At 39.0% G+C, this 20,180-nt stretch overlaps 1 protein-coding gene across 5 annotated transcripts in view; it reads left to right on the plus strand.

Annotated features, from left to right (window-relative positions):
- The window catches only part of LOC129701662 (SH3 domain and tetratricopeptide repeat-containing protein 2-like), a 109,608-nt gene extending 102,397 nt beyond the window's left edge, over positions 1-7,211 (plus strand). For 3 of the 5 annotated variants that reach the window (XM_055642997.1, XM_055642999.1, XM_055642998.1), the window contains 2 exons: positions 3,417-3,613; positions 5,709-7,211. In XM_055642997.1, coding sequence (XP_055498972.1) covers positions 3,417-3,613; positions 5,709-5,912 — 401 coding nt within the window. In that variant the 3' untranslated portion in view covers positions 5,913-7,211. Of the gene's footprint in view, positions 1-3,416; positions 3,615-5,708 lie in introns of those variants that run through there. The other 2 variants (XR_008724244.1, XM_055643000.1) reach the window with 2 other exon arrangements.
- Positions 7,212-20,180: the final 12,969 nt, after the last annotated feature.

The raw sequence follows: 20,180 nt of genomic DNA on the forward strand, positions 1-20,180 counted from the left end.
GCCCAAACCTTGGGAATAAGAAGTAATGAGAGTCAAAGGCATTAGCATATAGTGGGGTACCCTTTGTGATGGTGCCCAGAAGGTATAGAAGCACCTTCAAGCAAATTGTGTAGGCATCATAAAAACAGTATTCTGCAATTAATGTAAATGGTCGCCAATGACTCCCTTTGTAATAAAGGCAGAAATAGGCACATTGGTACGATATAACAGTAATAGTGATCAAAGCTATGTTTGTAATACACCTGCACGAGTACAAAATTTTACATGAATTGCATTGGTAAGAAATTAAAATTACTTTCGCCCTTGCAAAATATATGCCAGGAAATTCTAGGGCAATCTAATGCATGTACAATTGGCACCACAGCATGGTGTTTTCACAACACTTTCATTTCTTGGAAGCATAATTTGAAAAAGCAATGTTCCTTCTGAGGGTTTCAAGGCCTTTTTTCCCATTTCTGATATGTCCTGTTCTTAACCTTCCTATTTTTGTCTCAAGCAACCTAAAGTAATTCAATGCTGCCATTGAGCACATTTAGACTTTACTTTTAGACTTTGAGATGCAGCGTGGAAACGGGCCTTCAGTCCATGCTAACCGGCATTCACCCCATACATTGACACTATTCTACACACTATGGACAATTTTTACCAAAGCCAATTAACCTACAAACCTGTACATCTTTGGAGTGGGAGGAAACTGGAGCACCCAAAGAAAACCCGCGCGGTCACAAGGAGAACGTACAAACCCGGTATAGACAGCACCCGTAGTCACGATCGAACCCGGGTCCCTGGTGCTGTAAGGCAGCAACTCTACCGCTGTGCCTGTATAAAGAAAAAATCATTTATTAAAAATCTACAGAATTATTTTAGCTGTGATCACTATATAAATACATAACTAACATTTGCATTGTTATTTGTCTCCACTGAGTTACTTGTGTAATTGAGATTATATAAATTTTATTACACATCATTGTAATGTGCATTTGCTGGCACGAATTTGACCTCTATTCGAATTTCAATTTACCTATTAATGCTAGTATAATAAAACTTACTCTTAAAAGCTGACAAGGCGAAATGTTAATGGCTGTGCATCTAGACATCGGAAATAGCATCACTAAATTATCTTACACAGAACACTCATACAAACCATAGAATAACTAATGAATATGTAAAGAGCCAGGTTTTAGCATGTATTACTCAAACAATCGATGAAGGCTTATCTCTGGTTACTTAATAAAATCTTGAGCTCGACCTTGAATATGTTCTCAATTAAAGTAAGAATTGTGCTGTGAAGGATCACTGAACAAACAGCTCACGAGGTTTCATTGAAGAAGTTAGAAGTAACATTTATGTTGTTTTTAATATTATGTTTACCAATAAAATAACGTCAAATCCTGCAAAGGATAAGGAAGTACATTTGGGTCTTACATTTGAGACAAATATAATTTGAAAAGTTAGGACCATTGAAGTCCAATTTCCTTTCCAAACTGGCTGCAGCATCTTTGCTTTTCGTAAATAAAATGTAAAATCAAGTAAAATATAGTACCCTCCATAATGTTTGGGACAATGACCCATCATTTATTTATTTGCCTCTGTACTCCACAATTTGAGATTTGTAATAGAAAAAAATCATGTGTGGTTTAAGTGGTCTATCAGATTTGAATAAATTGCTGGGTGTCTTCTCTGGTGATGCTTTGCTTGGCCTCTATTGAAGCCATCTTTAGCTAATGCTTGTTTTGGGGGATAGTCTCCTTCAGTTTTCTCTTCAGCATGTAAAAGGAATGCTCAATTGGGTTCAGATCAAGTGATTGACTTGGCCACTCAAGAATTAACAATTTTTTAGCTTTGAAAAACTCCTTTGTTCCTGAGCAGTATTTTCGGGATAATTGTCTTACTGTAGAATAAACCTCCTGCCAGTGAGTTTTGAGGCATTTGTTTGAACTTGAACAGATAGGATGTGTCTATACACTTCAGAATTCATTATGCTATTACCATAGGCAGTTGTATCATCAATGAAGTTAAGCGAGCCAGTACCTTCAGCAGCCAAACATGCCCAGGCCATAACACCCCCACCACCGTGTTTCACGGATGAGGTGGTATGCTTTGGATCTTAGGCAGTTCCTTCTCTCCTCCATACTTTGTTCTTGCCATCACTCTGATACAAGTTAATCTTTGTCTCATCTGCCCACAAGACCTTTTTCCAGAACTGTGGTTGCTCTTTTAAGTACTTCTTTGTCTTCTGTGGACAGTGATCATTGACAAATCCACATATGACTCCTGAAGAGTGTTTCTGATTTGTCGGACAGGTGTTTGGAGATTCTTCTGTGGAGGTCTTCCTTGTCCTGCCAGTCCCTTTGTGATTAGTAAGCTCACTGGTGCTCTCTTTCTTCTTAATGATGTTCCACACAGTTGATTTTGGTAAGCCTAGGGTTTGGCTGATGTCTCTAACAGTTTTATTCTTGTTTCTCAGTCTCATAATGGCTTCTTTGACTTTCATTGGCACAACTTTGGTCCTCGTGTTGATAAACAGCAATAAATGTTTCCAAATGTGATGGAAAGACTGGAGGAAAGACTAGGTACTGAGAGCTCTCTTATACCTGCATTAAGGAGGCATTGCCTGAGCAATTACAAACACCTGTAAAGCCATGTGTCCCAAACATTATGGTGTCCTAAAATGGGAGGGGACTATGTATAAACACAGCTGTAATTTCTATATGGTGAAACCAAAATATATAAAAATACCCTTTAATAAAATCTGACAATGTGCATTTTAACCACATGTGGGTTTTTTTTCCTATTACAAATCTCATTGTGGAGTACAGAGGCAAATAAATAAATGATGGGCCTTTGTCCCAAACGTTATGGAGGGCACTGTAATTGCCGTTATTAGAAGATTCAAATTTATAGAAAGATAACTGGCACATCCTGCCAATATATTATTCAATCAGAAGGAGGCAAGAAGGAAGTTTGAAAACTATGCCAAGATAAGAAAGGCTACTAAAGCTCAGGTAAACATAAATGACTGCTAAATTGGATTACATTTGTGAAATCGGTGAATTCATTTATGTGTCCAAATCACAGATCATGAGTGTTTAACTGCATACAAAAGCAAAACTACTGGGACGTGCTGTAACTTTGGCAATGCATAGGGCATTGGGAGTAAAAACACTGTCGCTGACAACAATATGCAAAGACCTAGCATTTAAGGGAAAACATTATTTATGGAAAGAAAGTAATTACATTCCAAGAAATTACTCCAGCGGGAGAAACTAGCATAAACACTTTGAGCCAAATCGCTTCCTACTGCCTGAATTTGCTATTTTTTTAAACTATGATTCTGTATTTATAAATATGAATTAAGCAATAACTGCTTTTCTTGACATGACTATTTCAACAACTTTATTTTGCAATATCATTAGGAGACCAACTAAAGGAACGTGTTGCTTTTTATCGACTAGCCACGGTGTACTATTTGTTTCAGCAGTATGAGATGGCTGAAAACTACTACCTGAAGGCTCTGTCCCTGAGTTCGCACATATTGCTGTTTGCAAAGGAAGCAAAGTACTATGTGAAAATTTATTTCAGACTGGGTGATATTACACTTCACAAATTCAAGGTGGGAAAGTATTTCTCTATTAATTGGAATTTTTGCACTCATTTTTTCAAATTGCATTATGCATTTGATCCGCTCATAAAGAACATGGTGGTAAACAGCTTAGACATGGCGAACTGAAGGTAATGCTTTAGTGCTGCACGACTCTAAGATTCCCGTAACATGTATAAAGGTTTAATCAAAACATTCATAAACGTCCCCAAGTTTTGTCATTGTTCTGAAAGATCCATTGGTGGGGTAGAAGATATGACAAAATATGTTTTGCAGAAAATATTTTCACTTTCTTCGTTGGTTATGAGCATGATGATTTGCTGATTCATTGAATTATACAGCACAGAAACAGGTTCTTCAGCCGACCAAGGTGCTTTCCTGAACTAATCCCATTTGCCTGCATTTGGCCTATAATGGCAGTAAATCACCCTCATGACCTATCCAAAGACCTCTTACATTATCATTCTGCCTGCCTCTGCCACTTGCTCTGTCATTTCATTCTATGTACCAACTACCTCCTGTGTGAAAGCAGGATTTTGGTCAATGGGGAAAGTGGGCAAAGAAATGGCAGATGGAATTTACATTCCTACCAGTGATGTCGGGCTCACTAGTTAGTAGTCCTTGTGGACATTCCAAAGTAAAAGCATTACATTGGTGAGTTCAAGTGATGGCTGATTTAGAGATCACCCGTGCAAAGTCTGAAATGCCCATCCTGAGCTACCAGTTGCATGCCGTTTCAACTTCCCTTTCCATCCCCCATCAACCTGTCCATTATTGGCTGACTCCACAGTCAGGATAAGGCCCAAAGCAAACCAGAGAAACTAAGTCTCATATTACCTCCTGCCTGTCTCCCACCTACCATTTTTTCCAATCCTTTTCTGGTCCTCACATATATTGTGCTATTTCCGCAACCCCTCCTGCCCTCTACCTCCCATTTTCATCCCTCCTCCTTCTGTTTCCAACCATTACTTCACATGTATTTCACCTGCAGGCTGATACCTCTCTCCCCCACCTGCATCTGGCTTTAACTGTAATTCACTTCTCCCCTAATGGTGCCTGATTTCACCTTCCTTACTGATCAGATTCCAGCACTAGTAGCCTTTGCGTTTCTTCTTATTATTTTCCAGCAGCTGTCTGCATCTTCATCCTCTGCTCACTTAGCTCCATCTGCCATCTTTATTTCTCGTTATTCTGCACCTCCCATCATCTACCTGCTTTTCCCTTCCAACTCCTCCCTACCTGGCTCCATATGTTCGTCATCCATTACCCCGCCCCAGTTATCTCTCACTCCTGTTTCACTGCACTCCTTCTCTTTATACTGGCTCATTTCCATTTTTAGTCCTGATGCAGGCTTTTAGCCAAAACATTGACCATTCTTTCCATCAACAGATAGTGCTTAACTTGCAGAGTTCCTCCAGCAGCTTGCTTGATGCTCCAGATTAGAGCATTTGCAGTCTCTCGTGTGTGTAGTATAAGCAAGTTGCTATGCATAATAAAGCAAAATAGGTAGCATTTTCAAGAATTGAGTAAGTGTTAGTATGGTTGACATTTTGACGTTCAAAATGACTTTTGAAATACTATATTAGTAGACATAATTCAAATAGTGAGTCCATAATTAAAAGGCCTAACAACTGCATGGGTACAAAGTTGGCTAAAAATGCAGTGCCAGCTCTCAAACCAGAAGGTGAGAAACGAGGAGAAAAATAGCCATTTTACCCAAAATCCCCTCAATAAATTGGATGGAAAATATTTAGACGGAAAGCAAAAAACAGTGCTTGAGGAACTCAGCTGGCCAAGCAGCATCTGTGGAGGAAAATGGACAGATGACATTTTGGGTTGGGACCCTTCTTCTGGTCCATGGTTGGTGAAAAAAATATACTTGGAAAAAAAATATTATTTTTTAAATTTATTAGCAATGAAATGCATGTCTAGCACATACTAAAAGATGAGCAGAAGGTGCCAGTCTGGCATGTTAAAGTAATGATTCCCCTTTGGCATTTATTCAATGTTGTATATTAAGACTAATTTTTGTAGTAGTAAATAAAATAATTTTGAATCTTTGCTTCATCTATTACTCTACTGAAAACTTATTTTACTTTTCCTTTAGGACCCTTACGATGCTGCTGGCTATTTCCAAATGGCATTTGCTGCAGCTATTGAACTAGGAAGCAAGGAAGATTTGTTTAATATTTGTACTAAACTTGCCAACATTTACAAGAACTACATTGTGAATGAAGATCTATGTTCTCAATTTGTCGAGAAAGCAAAGCTACTAAGCACTAAGCTACACAAAAACAAGCAGAACACATGACCAAACTAATGTGAAGTTACTCAAAATGTAAAGTGAACTCCTATACCATATCACTACCACAAAAAAATGCAAAGCAAATTTCTAATGTTGCTTGTTCAAGTACATCTATCTTTTATGTTCAAGAACTAAGGTGTAACTGAAAACCTGTACCAAGGGGCAACTACAAAGTTGAAATGAACAATTTGGTAACCGGAGATGCTAATTGGATTCTATGAGCTGGACCATAGACTTTAAAAGTAGTGAAGAATTTAGTTTAGAGTTTCTTGTGGATATGTCAAAATGATCCACATTTTGTTCTATTATAGTTACCATATTGTATAAGATAGAAACATCTGGGAACAGCAAAACGTGCATCGTCAAAGTTCATGGTGATGATAAAATTGAAATTAAAGTGTTTTTCCAATATTTAAGCTGTTAAGGGGCTGTCCCATTTGGGCGACCTAATGGCGAGTTTAGGAGAGTTTTGAAAAAAAGGCATGTTGAAGACCTCCTTCGACTATGTAGAAGACCTCCGTTGACTATGTTGAAGACTAGCTTCGGTTAGCTATGACTAACTTCGGGAAAATTGGACACCGAATAGTGGAGAGTGAAGGCGACCTTCTTCCATCTCCCTTTGACTATGATGAAGACTATCTATGACTACATTCGACTTCCCTCGACTACTACGACTAAACCTACGAGTAAAAAAAAACAAACATTTTTTTTCCCATGGCGACCTTTTTTTACTCGCAGACATTTTTCAGCATGTTGAAAAATACACCGCGACCTAGCTGAGGCCTCGAGTATGCGGGGACTACTCTCGAGCATGAAGTAGAGTTACGAAGACCTCCTATGACCTCGTGTCGACCATGCTGTGAGTACGAGTCGAGGGCAAACTCACCAGAACTTGCGGATTAGGTCGCCCAAATGGGACAGCCCCTTTAGACAACTGAAATAGATCAGTACAATATATTGCATTAGAAGCTGGACCATTTCCAGTTATTGTCTAGAACCTGATATCCTTAGTCATCCTAAGTTTTATATTTAAATTATTCTGAAGACTATGGATTCTCATGATTACAAATATCTGTTCATGAATATATATATATATGAATATAAAAGTTTGTTTAGCTCTAGTTAGCTCTGAACTAGAGCTAACTGAATTAGCTCTAGTGAACCATTAGCGAACATTAGTAGTATCTCAGAATGTTTTATAATGCATGTGAAATTTAGCAGCTTCCTTGTATAAAAATATGATGAGCTTTGTGTACATTATGTTAAATCACAAACTTTAAATATTTGCCATTTCTAAAATATAATCACAGCAGATTTGAACTTACACAGTCCCCATACCTCATTTCTGGCAAGGTGCTGTTTTATCTGCCTTTTACCTTCTGTTTTTCTGCTCTGAAAAATTCCCAATCGACTACTTTTAGAAAGTTTTATAAACTTAACTGAAACAAATTATCATCTTGCATTTTGTAGCACAGACTAAACATTCAAAGCATTCCCTGAAATTGGTGATCATCTTTTAAGTACCTCAATTTTTATATACTACCTATAAGAGCTTGGGCAAATGATGGTCTTACTCAGAATGCATTGTATAAAAGTATTATATGCTATTAAAGATGAACAAATGAAATTAATGAGCCTGGAGATTCCCCAAATTATGAAATATGTTGCTTAATTACTGTTAGAATTATGTCGTCAGCTGTGTTGTCAAAATGTAGAATGATTTGAATATGATTACATCAGTAAATCATGTTCCTAATGTCCTTTCTAGGTCTCTGCAGAACATTCTGAGATCAAAGGCTTCCATTAAATCAGGCATTATGATCCATTATAAATGGCAGGAGAGCTGTAAGCAAAAATGTCAGGCATGGAAAATGCTGTCTTTCTACAATAGGGTTTATTACAATAAATTATGAAGATGTTGACATGCTAACATTGTAACAGAATTCCTGTTGTGTTACTTATTTTGCTTATTAACCTGCTCTTGGACCCGTTGAAAATGCACAGTTTCTCATCAACTTCATATGACATTTACAAATTTGAGTACATAAAATGAAAGTTCAATTTGCAGAGATGGAGATGATACAAATGATCATCACTGTAGCATTTTATATTGTTTGAGAAGGATATGGGAAGATAATTTGAATGTATGACAGCCTAACTATAATGTGACGGTATTTTTATATTAAAAGATTTTATTTAACAAAATAAACTTCTGTTCACATTTTTGTATTAAGGTTTCAAAGGTTTCAAAGGTCTTTTATTGTCACATGTACCAATTAATGTACAGTGATATGCGATTTACCGTACAGCCATACGAAAAAAAAAGCACAAGACACACAACTACATAAAAGTTAACATAAACATCCGCCACAGCGGATTCCCCACATTCCTCACTGTGATGGAAGGCAAAAAAGTCCCATCTTCTTCCTCTTTATTCTCCTGCGGTCGGGGCGACCTAAGCTCCCGCAACCGGCGGTCAAAGCTCCCGCGTCGGGGCGATCGAATCTCCTGTGAGTTGGAGTTCCCGAAGTCGGTCTCTGACCAGAGACCGTGAGATCCGTGATGTTAAGTTAGCAAGCACCCACAGTTGGAGCTCCGAAGTTGATCCCTGGCAAAGGAATTGCGGACTCTGCGATGTTAAAGTCCCATAGACTCCCTGCGGTCGGTCAAAGGTCGGTCTCCAGCAAAGGCCATCAACTCCTCGATGTTAGGCTGCAGTGCCACATAAAACAAGCAGAAGAACACTAAAAACATACATTTAACACATACTATTAAAACACAAAGAAGGGAAGGACAGACAGACAGTTGGCGAGGCAGCCATTGCTGGCGCCACCTGGTGGGTTATAAAATGGACTAAACATATTTAAGTATTATTTTAATTGAATGCACTTTTAACTTGGCAGAATATAATGTTAGTATATTTCCATAATGTCCAACACAGTTTAAAATATTTAGTGTAAATTAATAAAATGAATAATATTATCAGAGACCGTGGACTTGCTTCCATCCCTGATTTATAAGAAATATTTATTTTAATTATATGACGGCTGCATTTTCAGACCAGCATGTCTACAGCCTCTCAACAAAACAGTTCGTTGGGTTGCTGTAAGACACCAGAAACGAAACAATGCATATCCCAAAACTGTCTGAATCATTTTAAAATTCTGGCAACTATCCCTTAATATTAATGGGATCTCTCTTCAATCTTAAATTCTGCAATGCAATTTAATGCACAATCAGCAGCATAATTGGATTGTTTAGGGTGAATGGATAACTATGCAAAACCATCCAGCAGAGGTAGTATTGTACCTTGCTGATAGTGTAACTTGGTAGCCTAAGATTGTTAGAGCTAACTTTCTAGTAGGGATGTATACATCCTATTAGCTCTACTCGGAGGAGTTTATTAAGGGTTCCTACTACATATCAAGGAGTTACATGCACACATGTTAATTTAGCTTTAGTTCTTTATTATCGTCTATATTGTAAATCATGTTTCAGCAATTAAATCTTTATAACTCAAGGGGTGGCACAGTGGCATAACGGTAGAGCTGCTGTCTCACAGCTCGAGAGACCCCAGTTCAATCCTGACTACCAGTGCTGTTCAAGGTTAATTGGCATTAGTCAAATGGTAAATTGTGTCTAGTGTGTAGAATAATGTTAGTGTGTGGGATGATTGCTGGTCGGCATGGGCTCAGTAGGCTGAAGGGCCTGTTTCTGCACTGTATCTCCAAAGACTAAAGTCGACACAGTAAATTGCTCTGCATCATCAGTTTTATGTTCCAGACTGCTCCAGTTGATCTGCTACTGTTATGTACCCTATGCACTATGCCTATGGTTGCACTCACCATATGTGGCTCTGTAGCAATAATTCAACATAATGAATTCCTCCCATTTCTGACCTAATAATCGTTATCTTTTAAATATTTAGATGCTTTTACGGTAAACTTTTATGTTCTTTAAAAGTTTTACTCTCATAAAGTTTTACTCTTGCTCTTTTAATCAGTTTCACTGTCCTATTCTCCAAAGTAGCAGAAGACTTTGGGCTGAAGTCCTGGAGCGCTGGGGTGTGGTGCCACAATCTTTGTTGTATCTAATATGCTCATCTATCTCTTGTTAGCATGTGAATCAACTGGATGAATTTCATTCTGGGTCCTCCATCCATTTGGCATAATTAGAGTGATGTCAGCTGGTGAACATGGCATAACTGATATCACCTGCATGAAGTTCACTTCCTGCATACAGTTCACAGGCAACAGAGGCCCAAACTATCAAAATATTATTCATTTAGGCATTCATTGCCACGTGGGCTATTGGCTTGTATCCTCAAACAGAACAAGTTGTCTTACAACTTTAGGCTGCGCACGCCATACGCAAGAAGAAGAAGGCTTGTTTCCCGAGGACTAAATATTACTCAATATTTTTTACTCCTTTATTTCATCCAGAGTGATTGCTTTACACCCACCTGCTGTCTCTGCCCCTCCAACCGGCCCTCCACCATGAAGCATCTCATTGGCATCAGTGTAGCCAATCCCCACCACAATGCTTCACCTGGTCTCTCTCAGCCCTACATTCAAACCTGGTCCCAATCTCCCTATCTTCTAACCAGTCCATTCGGATTTTGCCTCGCATTATCTTCGCCCTCAATCATCATGCCTTTCCCCACCCACTACTTTTCCACCTGATCTACTATTCGCAACAGAAGACTATGTCCTTGCCAAAAGTGCTCAAGATGCCTCCTCTCCCATCAGTGCATCCTGAATACATAAAGCACATCATGAAGAACTTGTAGCCCAAATATATATATTTTAACTTTGTTGAATGGTTGTGAACTTATTTTAGCCACTAGAGGGTGATAAAAGAACACTCTATCTTCACATAACCTCACACAAGTGGGATAGTGTTATCATGGGGGTGGATGAGGATGGTGGGGGGTGGATTCAGTTGAGGTTTCTTAAGGTATTCTAATGATTTCCTAATACACTAAATACCCCATTGTAAATAAACAAAGTAAACGGCTCATACAAACAATCAGTATTCAAAGCTGATTTTATCTCAGTGTGATCACTTTGGAACACAATGTTCCAGCTAAAATCTTCTCTTGAACACACATGTGTAACACAAGAAGGATATACTCATCATGAGTGCTATCTAAGAGATCATCAATTATAGTTGACAAGTTGATAACTTTAGCTATTTCTCCAATTTTGGTGTTTTCCAGTGTTGGTTCAAGTTCCACAAATCTATGTGGAGCAATGTTGAATATGGTGAAAGATTTTCTAGGACTTACTGCTTCTGCAAAATGTACTTTGTCCCGGATTAAATACGTAGATAGGAAATTCCATGCAATACAGGGTAACTGGCAGAATGAGCAAAGGGCTTTCAGAAAAGTACATTGATTCTGTCTACACTTGATTCTTGAATCAAGTGTTTTGTAACTAGCCTTTTTCCCAATTTCAGACCATCTGTTCGATACTGTTTTTGTCCCACTTACTTGAACCCAGTTTTACTACCTTCTGATTGCTTCACATTGTTTTAGATTATAAGAAAATTTTAGGAGATTGCATTACCTCATCTGCCTACTCGTCCCCTCTGGAACTTCAGGATGTAGGTCTTCAGGTATAAGGCATTTATTGCCTTTTTTTTCCCACAGTAACTTATCTGGCACTTTCTCGTCAGTAATTATACCATTGGGGTTCATATTTTATTAAAGTCTTGTGTTTCCAGAATGTCTGCTACAAATGTTATGCTTTCCAGTCTGAAAAAATATCTTTGTCATATATTAGTTAGTTTCTATTCCATATCAAATTTTACCTATTTTCCTTTTAGAGAAACATTTACTGAAGAAGGGCATCGACCAGATACATCACCTATTCCTTCGCTCCATTGATGCTGCCTCACCCGCTGAGTTTCTCCAGCATTTTTGCCTACCTTCCTTATTTCCAGCATCTGCAGTTCTTTCTTTATTTACTTTACCATTTACTTTTAATTATTCTCTTTACTTTTCTTACATTTATTATTACTTACTATTATTATTCTCTTATTTATGATCATTGAAGGTAATAACAAGTTCTATATTCTTAATCTTTATAAACTTTTTTTCTTCACCTTTGCTAGTTTTTGCAACTCTCCCACTTGGGCAACACTTTTGGCATCCTCTTAGCCAGAGGTGTGAATCGAGAGCAAAACATAAAGTGTTTGGTCCCGCTCCTAAACGTCACCTATCCATTCCCTCCATAGGTGCTGCCTGATCCATTTAGTTACCTCAGCACTATTTGTTTCGCTCAAAATTCCAACACCACCTTCGATGTCCCTTTCCACCTGTATTCCTTCTTCTGGCTTTACATTTGCATCTCTTCTACCCTTTCCTCCTTATCTCACACTTTTTTATTTCATCTCCGGCCTTTGTCCAACCATCCGCCAATCAAACCTCACAAGTGAAGCCATTCAAAGCCTATATCCACATATCACTTGCCAGACTTTGTCCTGTCCCCACCTCTCTACCCCCTACGCCAATCCGTGTGAGAAAAGTTCCTGATCTGAAAAGCTCTCCATCCATGTTCCCCAAAGATGCTTCCCGACTCACTGAGTTACTCCAGCACATTAACGCTACAGCCAAGACCAGGGGAGATGGGGCGGCTTGGTCAACAAGTTGGGCCATAGGGGCTGTTTCCATGCTGCATGACTCTATGACTCCTACATCAGACTTCTATTTATCATCTATAGTACTGCCTTCAACACTATAATCCCATCCAAACTTATCTCCAGTATCCTCGACCTAGGAGTCAGCACTCCCATCTGCCACTAGATCCTTGACTTTCTGACCAACATACCTCAATCAATGAAGGATAGGTACAATACCTCTTCCACAAAAGTATTCAACACACTCGTGCACCCCTAGTTCTTTCCCTATACACTTGCGACTGTACAGCCAAATTTGGCTCTAACTCCATTTACAGGTTTGCAGATGGGTCAGATAACAAACAATGATGAGATGGAGTACAGGAAGGAGATAGAGAACTTAGTAACATGATGTCAAGACAATGACAACTCCCTCACAGGCAGTAAAATGAAGGAGAAAGTTATTGACCTCAGGAATAATATTGTAGTACATGCCCCAAAAAACATCAATGGTGCAGAAGTAGAAATGGTTGGGAGCTTCATGTTCCTTGGCATTAATATTACCAATGATCTGCCATGGACCAGCCACATTGATGTGACACCCAAAAGGTGCACCAATGCCACTATTTCCTAAGGAGACTGAGGAGATTTGGCATGTCTCCAATGTCTCTATCACCAAGTATAGATGATGTTTTGGGTTGAGACTCTTCTGCAGACTTAGACCCTTCTTCACCTATCCATGTTCTCCAGGGATGTTGCCTGGTCCATTGAGTTACTCCAGCATTTTGTGTCTTTCCAGTGATTACTGTGAAGCCGCAAAAGTCACAACCTGCCAACATCGAGGATCTGTTTATTTTCACTTTTTTTCTTTCAGTCTAATAACTGGTTCTCAATCAACGTCAATATATTATCTCCAACTCTGTGTTCTCCATTACTTTGACTAATGTCCTGTTTGGGACATTATTGAAGGCCTTCAGAAAATCCAAATAATACATCTACTTGTATCTCTTTTATCTATTCTACTTGCCATATCCTTAAAGAACTCCAAAAGATGTGTCTAATATCTTTCTCCCTCATAAATCCATGTTGACTCCAATCTTCCTAACCCTTAAAAGGAGTTCTGTTATTCCATCCTTCCTTATATATTCCAGGGTTTTCTCCGTCACTGGCACAAAGCCAATAGGTCATTAGTCAAGTCAAGCTAAGATTAGTTTATTGTCATATGTATTGGTGCAGTGAGATACAAGTACAATGAAAAGCTTCCTTGCAGCAGGATCAGAACAGTTGGGCTCAGACATCACTCAGAACATAAATTACACATAAACTTTGCAAAACAGAATAGAAACAGCCTTTTGGCCCAATGTCTATGCCAACCAAGGTCCCTACCTGAGCTAGTTCCATTTTCCTGTGTTTCGACCATATCCCTGTAAGTATTTACAATACAGTACAATACCGTTTATTGTAATTTGTACCTCAAATGAAGTTCAAATGAAATTTGGTTTCTGCAGTCATACAACAACAAGAAACAATTAACAAGACACACAATTTACACAAATATCCATCACAGTGAATCTCCTCCTCACTGTGATGGAAGGCAAAGTCATTGTCCCTCACCTGTTTTCTAATCTTCTCCTGCTGTTAAAGCCCCCGGCTGGGGCGATGGCAAGTCCCGCGGCTGTTAAGGCCACGCCAGGCGATGTAAGGCCCTGCTCCGGGTCTTGATGTTGGAGCCCCCGGCAGGTGATGGCAAGTCCCGCGGCCGTTAAAGCCACGCTGGGCGATGAAAGGCCCCGCTCCGGGTCGTTTTCAACCCCGCAATTCGGGCGGGAGAAGTTGCCGTTGGGGGAGCTCCGAAAAGCGGTCTCACACCAGAGACCCGCGGGCTCCCGATCTCACCGTCCACCCGGCCTGTGGCTGGAGCCTCCAAAGCTCCGAGTCGCAGCCGCACGCCACCACAGCTCTCCACGCACCGAAGCCAGCCAGCTCCATGATGGTGAGTCCGCAGTCTCGGCGACTGGAGCCCCCAGGTCATTCCGGTTGGAGGCCGCTCAACGGTGCTAGGCCCCAACGGCAATGGAGACCCGACAGGGAAAAGGTCGGGTCCCCCATACAGGGAAGAGGTTTAAAAGCCCCACCCTCCACATATACACAGCTAAAAACAATATATAAACTCCAATCAAATTATACACTCAACAGGACAAAAATGTTTTTTTTAAGGCAGACGGCCTGCAGAGGCACCGCCATTTCCATCCACGTACCTGTCCAAATGTCGTGAAAATGTTATAATTGTATCCACTTATGTCACTTCCTCTGGCAGCTCATTCCACATACCCACCACCCTCTGGATGATAAGGTTGCCATCAGGTGCCCTTTAAATCTTTCCTTCCCACCTTAAATTTATGCCCTCTAGTTTCCCCTACCCTGGGGTAAAAGACTACTCACCTTATTTATTGCTGTCATAATTTTATATAACTCTATATAATTCTACAGGTCAACCCTAAGCCTACACCTCCTGAAAAAAAAAAAATCCCAGTGTATCCAATCCCTCCTTATAATTCGTCCTCTAGTCATTGTAACATCCTTGTGAAACTTTTCTCCACCCTTTCCAATTTAATGACAAACTTCCCATAGCTCAGCAAACAAAACTACACACAATACTCACCAACGCCTTGTATATTTGTAGCATAGTGTCCCAACTGTTGCATTCAGTTCACTGACTGATGAAGACACGTTTGCCGAATGACTTCAATGCCCATGTCACCACTTTCAGGAAACTATGGTCGTTCACCTCCAAGGCCTCTCTGTTCTGGAGGCAATCTCCAGGGCCCTGTCATTTACTGTGTAAGATGGCAAAATCATAATGAATAAAGAGAGGGACTGAGGGAGTTGATCTAAAACATGGTGAAGAAAAAGTAGATATGCCTGCTCACCAACAGGAGAAACCTCCTTCTTTACTGCTTGTCCCAGGAAAGGTGTAATGTGAAGCTTGTAATCGTCATAGATATATGGGCCAGTATACGACCATTAACTATAAAGTTATATTTTTACTATATTTTTACTATCTGAAGCTCACATTTGTTGGTTATGAATAAGAAAGCTTTATCACTTTGAGATTTTGCCTAGTGCATGATATATCCTCCCAATAACCAAATATGACCATAGCCAACAGCTATGACCAGTCCTTGCTTATTTGTACACATTAAAATTCATGATTAGCATTCCTATCACCTTATTATAACATCTTTTACTGAACAATTTCAAAAAAACTTTGACCTTTACACTGTCCTTTGAAGCAGCGTCGGGCACAAAATTCGCACACAATCAAAGTGAGCAGATAATAAACAATGTGAAAACATGTTCCCAGTGACAAAGCTGGAGATCAAAGTACCTCATGTAGCCAACCTAAGCAATGATTTTTATTTTATTCTAAATATAACTAAAGTTAATTTTAAACTGGTGAAACCTTTGACCATTCATGAATTTTAAGTTTATTGAAAACAATAAAACAACAAAAGAAACCCCTAAAATGAAAGATGAAAATAATCCAAAATAAGGAAATTCAGAAAAAATTGTAATTACATTTTGATACATTTATTTTCTCACAGGTGAAATATCATTGTTTTTTAAAAACAAGTCATTTCATTGACCAAACGCTGGTCTACCTGGTGGATTTTTTGCAGGCCCTTCCCACTAAAGAGGTATATACTTGTCAGTTACAACATTTGCACATCACAATACTTGCAAAGCCAACAGACATCTGAAGTAAAGATCATTAATCAGCTTTCCTTCCCTACTAATTCCCATCCTATCTCTCTCTAATCAGCCAAATGTAATCATGACAAACTTTGCTTTCCCCCCATTATCATCAGTTATAGGAAATTTGCACATATCAAGAGAAGCTATCTTACTATTTCCATTAAAGTCAATTACTAATGTCAAGACATTTAAAAAGTTAAATACGTTTTTAAATAATTAAAAGTAAAGACATTAAAACACCAATAAAAATTAAAATCATTAAAATGGAGAAAAATAATTTAAGGATTTATCCACTTCCATTGTGCCAGAGGCCTGCCATTTGTGTGACAACATAAAGCTAAAAGCCTGGCAGCAAAATGCTTCCTCGCCCTCCCTTGAGCACTAAAGTGCTCTGTACCTCAGCTCAAGGGCTATTACAGTGGAAGGTCAGATACACCACCATCTAGTCTGCAGGTCATTTTGAGTTTCTATATTTAGTGTTTATGTGGATGTCCAAGATGTAGCAGGCACTGAACAACTGATAGCTCTGTACAGAGCTGTTGGTTGATTAAGTGCTGCAGCAATTTCAGACGTGCCTTGTCAGTGCTTTCCTTCCGCACTCTGACACTTTAGTACTCACACCTAGTTGGTTGAAACAAAATATTCCTTGCAGAGGAATAATTCCATTAGAGTAGAGCTTTAAAGGAAGTCTCACTTCCATAGTTGCATAACCGAGGTCGAGAGCAGGAACATTGCTGATGATCATTTGCATCACAATTTTCTTGGAAATCTTTCTTGGGTAAATGACTAGTTGCAATAGTGTATAATGATGCATGGATGAATTGCTCATCCAGATGTTTATCACAGCTTTTCCAGCTTTCACTGCCAGAGGACAAGTGTAGTTAATGTAGTTGCACAGCTATCACCTGCATTCATTCATTATATCCACCACATACAGCAGGCAAAGTTGCAAAGTTCTTGAAACCTGAATTATGTAGTTCAAATTGTATCTAACATATTCACTTGTCTATTCTCTCCAAGGATCATATGAAATAATGTCACAGATTTACATGCACCCCAATGTGACCACTTTTAATTCTCCAATTCTACCTTTAATTTTATCCCCAAAACACCACAGTTTCCCCTCTTCTAGTTCTTATCCAAATCTTTTTTACAACCCTCATTTGAATTGCAGGTATTAAATTCCAGATCATAACAACTCAGTGTGAAAAAGCTTTTCTTCAGGTGTGTTTAGCTCTTTTGTCAATTGTCCTACATCAGTGCCTGCTGGTTCTTGTTCCACCTGCCGATGGGAACATTTTTTGTTGATTGACACTACCTTGACCCTTTGTGATTTTAGTCTCAACTGAAAATTACTTATTCAACTCAAGTGGAAATATTTATAAGATCTTATACCCAAAGGTTTATTAAATTGCATTTTCAAATCTCCTGCCACACCAAGATTGTGCCTATGTACACCTAGGTTCCTCTGTCCCTGCACCACTTTAGTTTATATAATATCTTCTTTCTACCAAAATGTAACATCCAAGTTTTATCATATTTACAAAGTCTAACATTGTTCCCTCTGCACCCAAATCCAGGCCATTAAAATGATTCAAGAAATGCAGCAGAGCAAGTTCATTGAACGACAGGACTTTTTTGCTTCTGCTTCAGATTTATTTTTATCCCTATTGAGTTAGCTGATCTCTAACTTGGTTAAACTGGATTTCTAACTCAAGTTGCTACTCAGCACTCTGATTTGATGCCAGAAATCCTGATATCTGCCAGTTGGAGGGCAGAATTGGGTTGAATTGAATTCTCCATGGTTGTATGCTTTGCTGAACTCACTTAAGCATGACGCCTATTTGATGACCTTGCAATCTAAGTTCATAAAGTGATACTGAGCATAATAATTTGTAATAGACACCAAGTTCCTACATGTGGTGGAACCAAAACTGCGGTGGAAGAAAGTGTTTATAAATTTGCAATAAACGTTGGAGAAGAACTACATTCCCCACTACTATTTTTACTTTTATCCTTCATTTTCTATTGTTAAATTGGATATTAATGGCATCAGTTTTAAGTAGCAGAAAGGGGGGAGGTGGATAGAAGGGGGAATGCTTGTGATAGGATAAGGAACACAATGGGGTGGAAGATTGCAAACTTCACGTGGTCCGCCCTGTTAGGACGAATGCAATCAACCCGGCGTGCACAATCAAATAAGATCAAATAGAACAGGTTGTCCTACAACTTTAGGCTGTGCACACCATACGCAAGAAGAAGAAGAAGAAGGAACACAATTATTATAGCAGCAATTAATATAAAGACCAGTAGTTAGAAGTGGAAGAGAAAATAAAAGGAAACTAACTTTAACAGAAAAAGAATAACAATAGTTAAGTGAGTGAAATTGTTAAAGATCCTGTGGAATGCAAGGTGTGGGATGTTAGATAGGTGCTGTTCCATAATCTTACATGGAACTGCAAATACAGAGAGATCAGAGTGGCAGTGAAATGGAGAATGAAAGAGACAGGCAACTGGTTGCACAGGATCATATTTGCAGACCGAGCAGAAGTATTTTCCTATCTTGGTTCATTCATTCTTCATGGGCGATTCCAGTTCCTGTTGCCTATCCTCTTAATTCTCCGTTCCACTGTCGATCTGATCTCTCTCACACAGGCTTGCTACATTATGCCAAAAATGTCCAATGTAAGCTTGGTGAATAGCAGCTCATCTTCCAGCAGAGCATATTGCAGCACTCAGCACTCAATTTGAATTTAATAATTTCAGGTAGACAATCTCTCTCCTTCTCTCCACAGTTGTGACTACCTTTTGGTTTCAATTTGTTTATCTTTTCCGATTCTATCTCTAACTGTTGGCTTTTTAAGATAATTGTTACCTTGACAATTACAGTCTGCACCCTACCATAGATAAATCATCTGATCTCCACATCCCCTCTCTGCAACTTCAAACAAGCTTGTTTTCTCACTTTTCCACTTCTCATGAGTGCTTGACACAAAAAGTCAATCCCCTTTATGTCTGCCAGGATGCCATTTGGTCTGCCAAATGTTTCCAGCATTGCTGTTATTGTTTCATTTTTTTTTAATATGGGTAGTTTTAGCTCCATGTGCTTGTCCAAGTGCTTTATCAGTGGAATAAGCATTTCCAATTCCGCCAAAGATAGACGCAAAATGCTGGAGTAACTCAATGGGGCTGGCAGCATCTTTGTAGTATATAGACTGGTGTGTTTCGGGTTGGGACTGAAGAAGGTCAGGTCTGATGAAGGCTCCTGACCCAAAATGTCACATCCATTTTGTCCAGAAATGCTGCCTGCAATCGAGGTTCATTTTATTCCATTTATTCCAATTCCGCCACCTTTTTCAGCCAATATGTTTTGGATATCTTCATGATCTAGATGAAAACAACTTCAATTTAGTCCATCTACCAAATGCTTTAAAATGTTATTGATCTCCTTGCCAAGGAAAATAGGCTCCTTCTAACAGTTATCTTATTTTATACATCAATTAATTCTGTACTCCGTCTCTGTAGTTCAAAGAAATCACACTTGGCATAGCCACACTTCTTTCATAGCTAAAAATCTCCAGTCTAATGATGTCACATCCTTCCTTTAATGCAATGCCCAGAACTACCCCACTATCCTCTAGATGTGACCTTACAGTTTTAAACAGTTCCAACAAGTAACCTAGTGCCAATCTATGGAACCTAAATGTAAACACCATTCTAGTTACAAAAGTATCATTAACCATTATCCTTTATCTTCAGCTGCTGAAGCAATTTTAGATCTAACTTGCCAATTTCCTTGGATCCTATGGGTTTTTATTTATTACAGGAGTTGGAAGATAGTGCTATTTCTTAACCTTTCAACGGACATGAGGGGGAGGGGTGCAAATTGGAGCGATGAGG

Source organism: Leucoraja erinacea, chromosome 11, assembly GCF_028641065.1.
Source record: "Leucoraja erinacea ecotype New England chromosome 11, Leri_hhj_1, whole genome shotgun sequence".
Classification (NCBI taxonomy): domain Eukaryota; kingdom Metazoa; phylum Chordata; class Chondrichthyes; order Rajiformes; family Rajidae; genus Leucoraja; species Leucoraja erinaceus.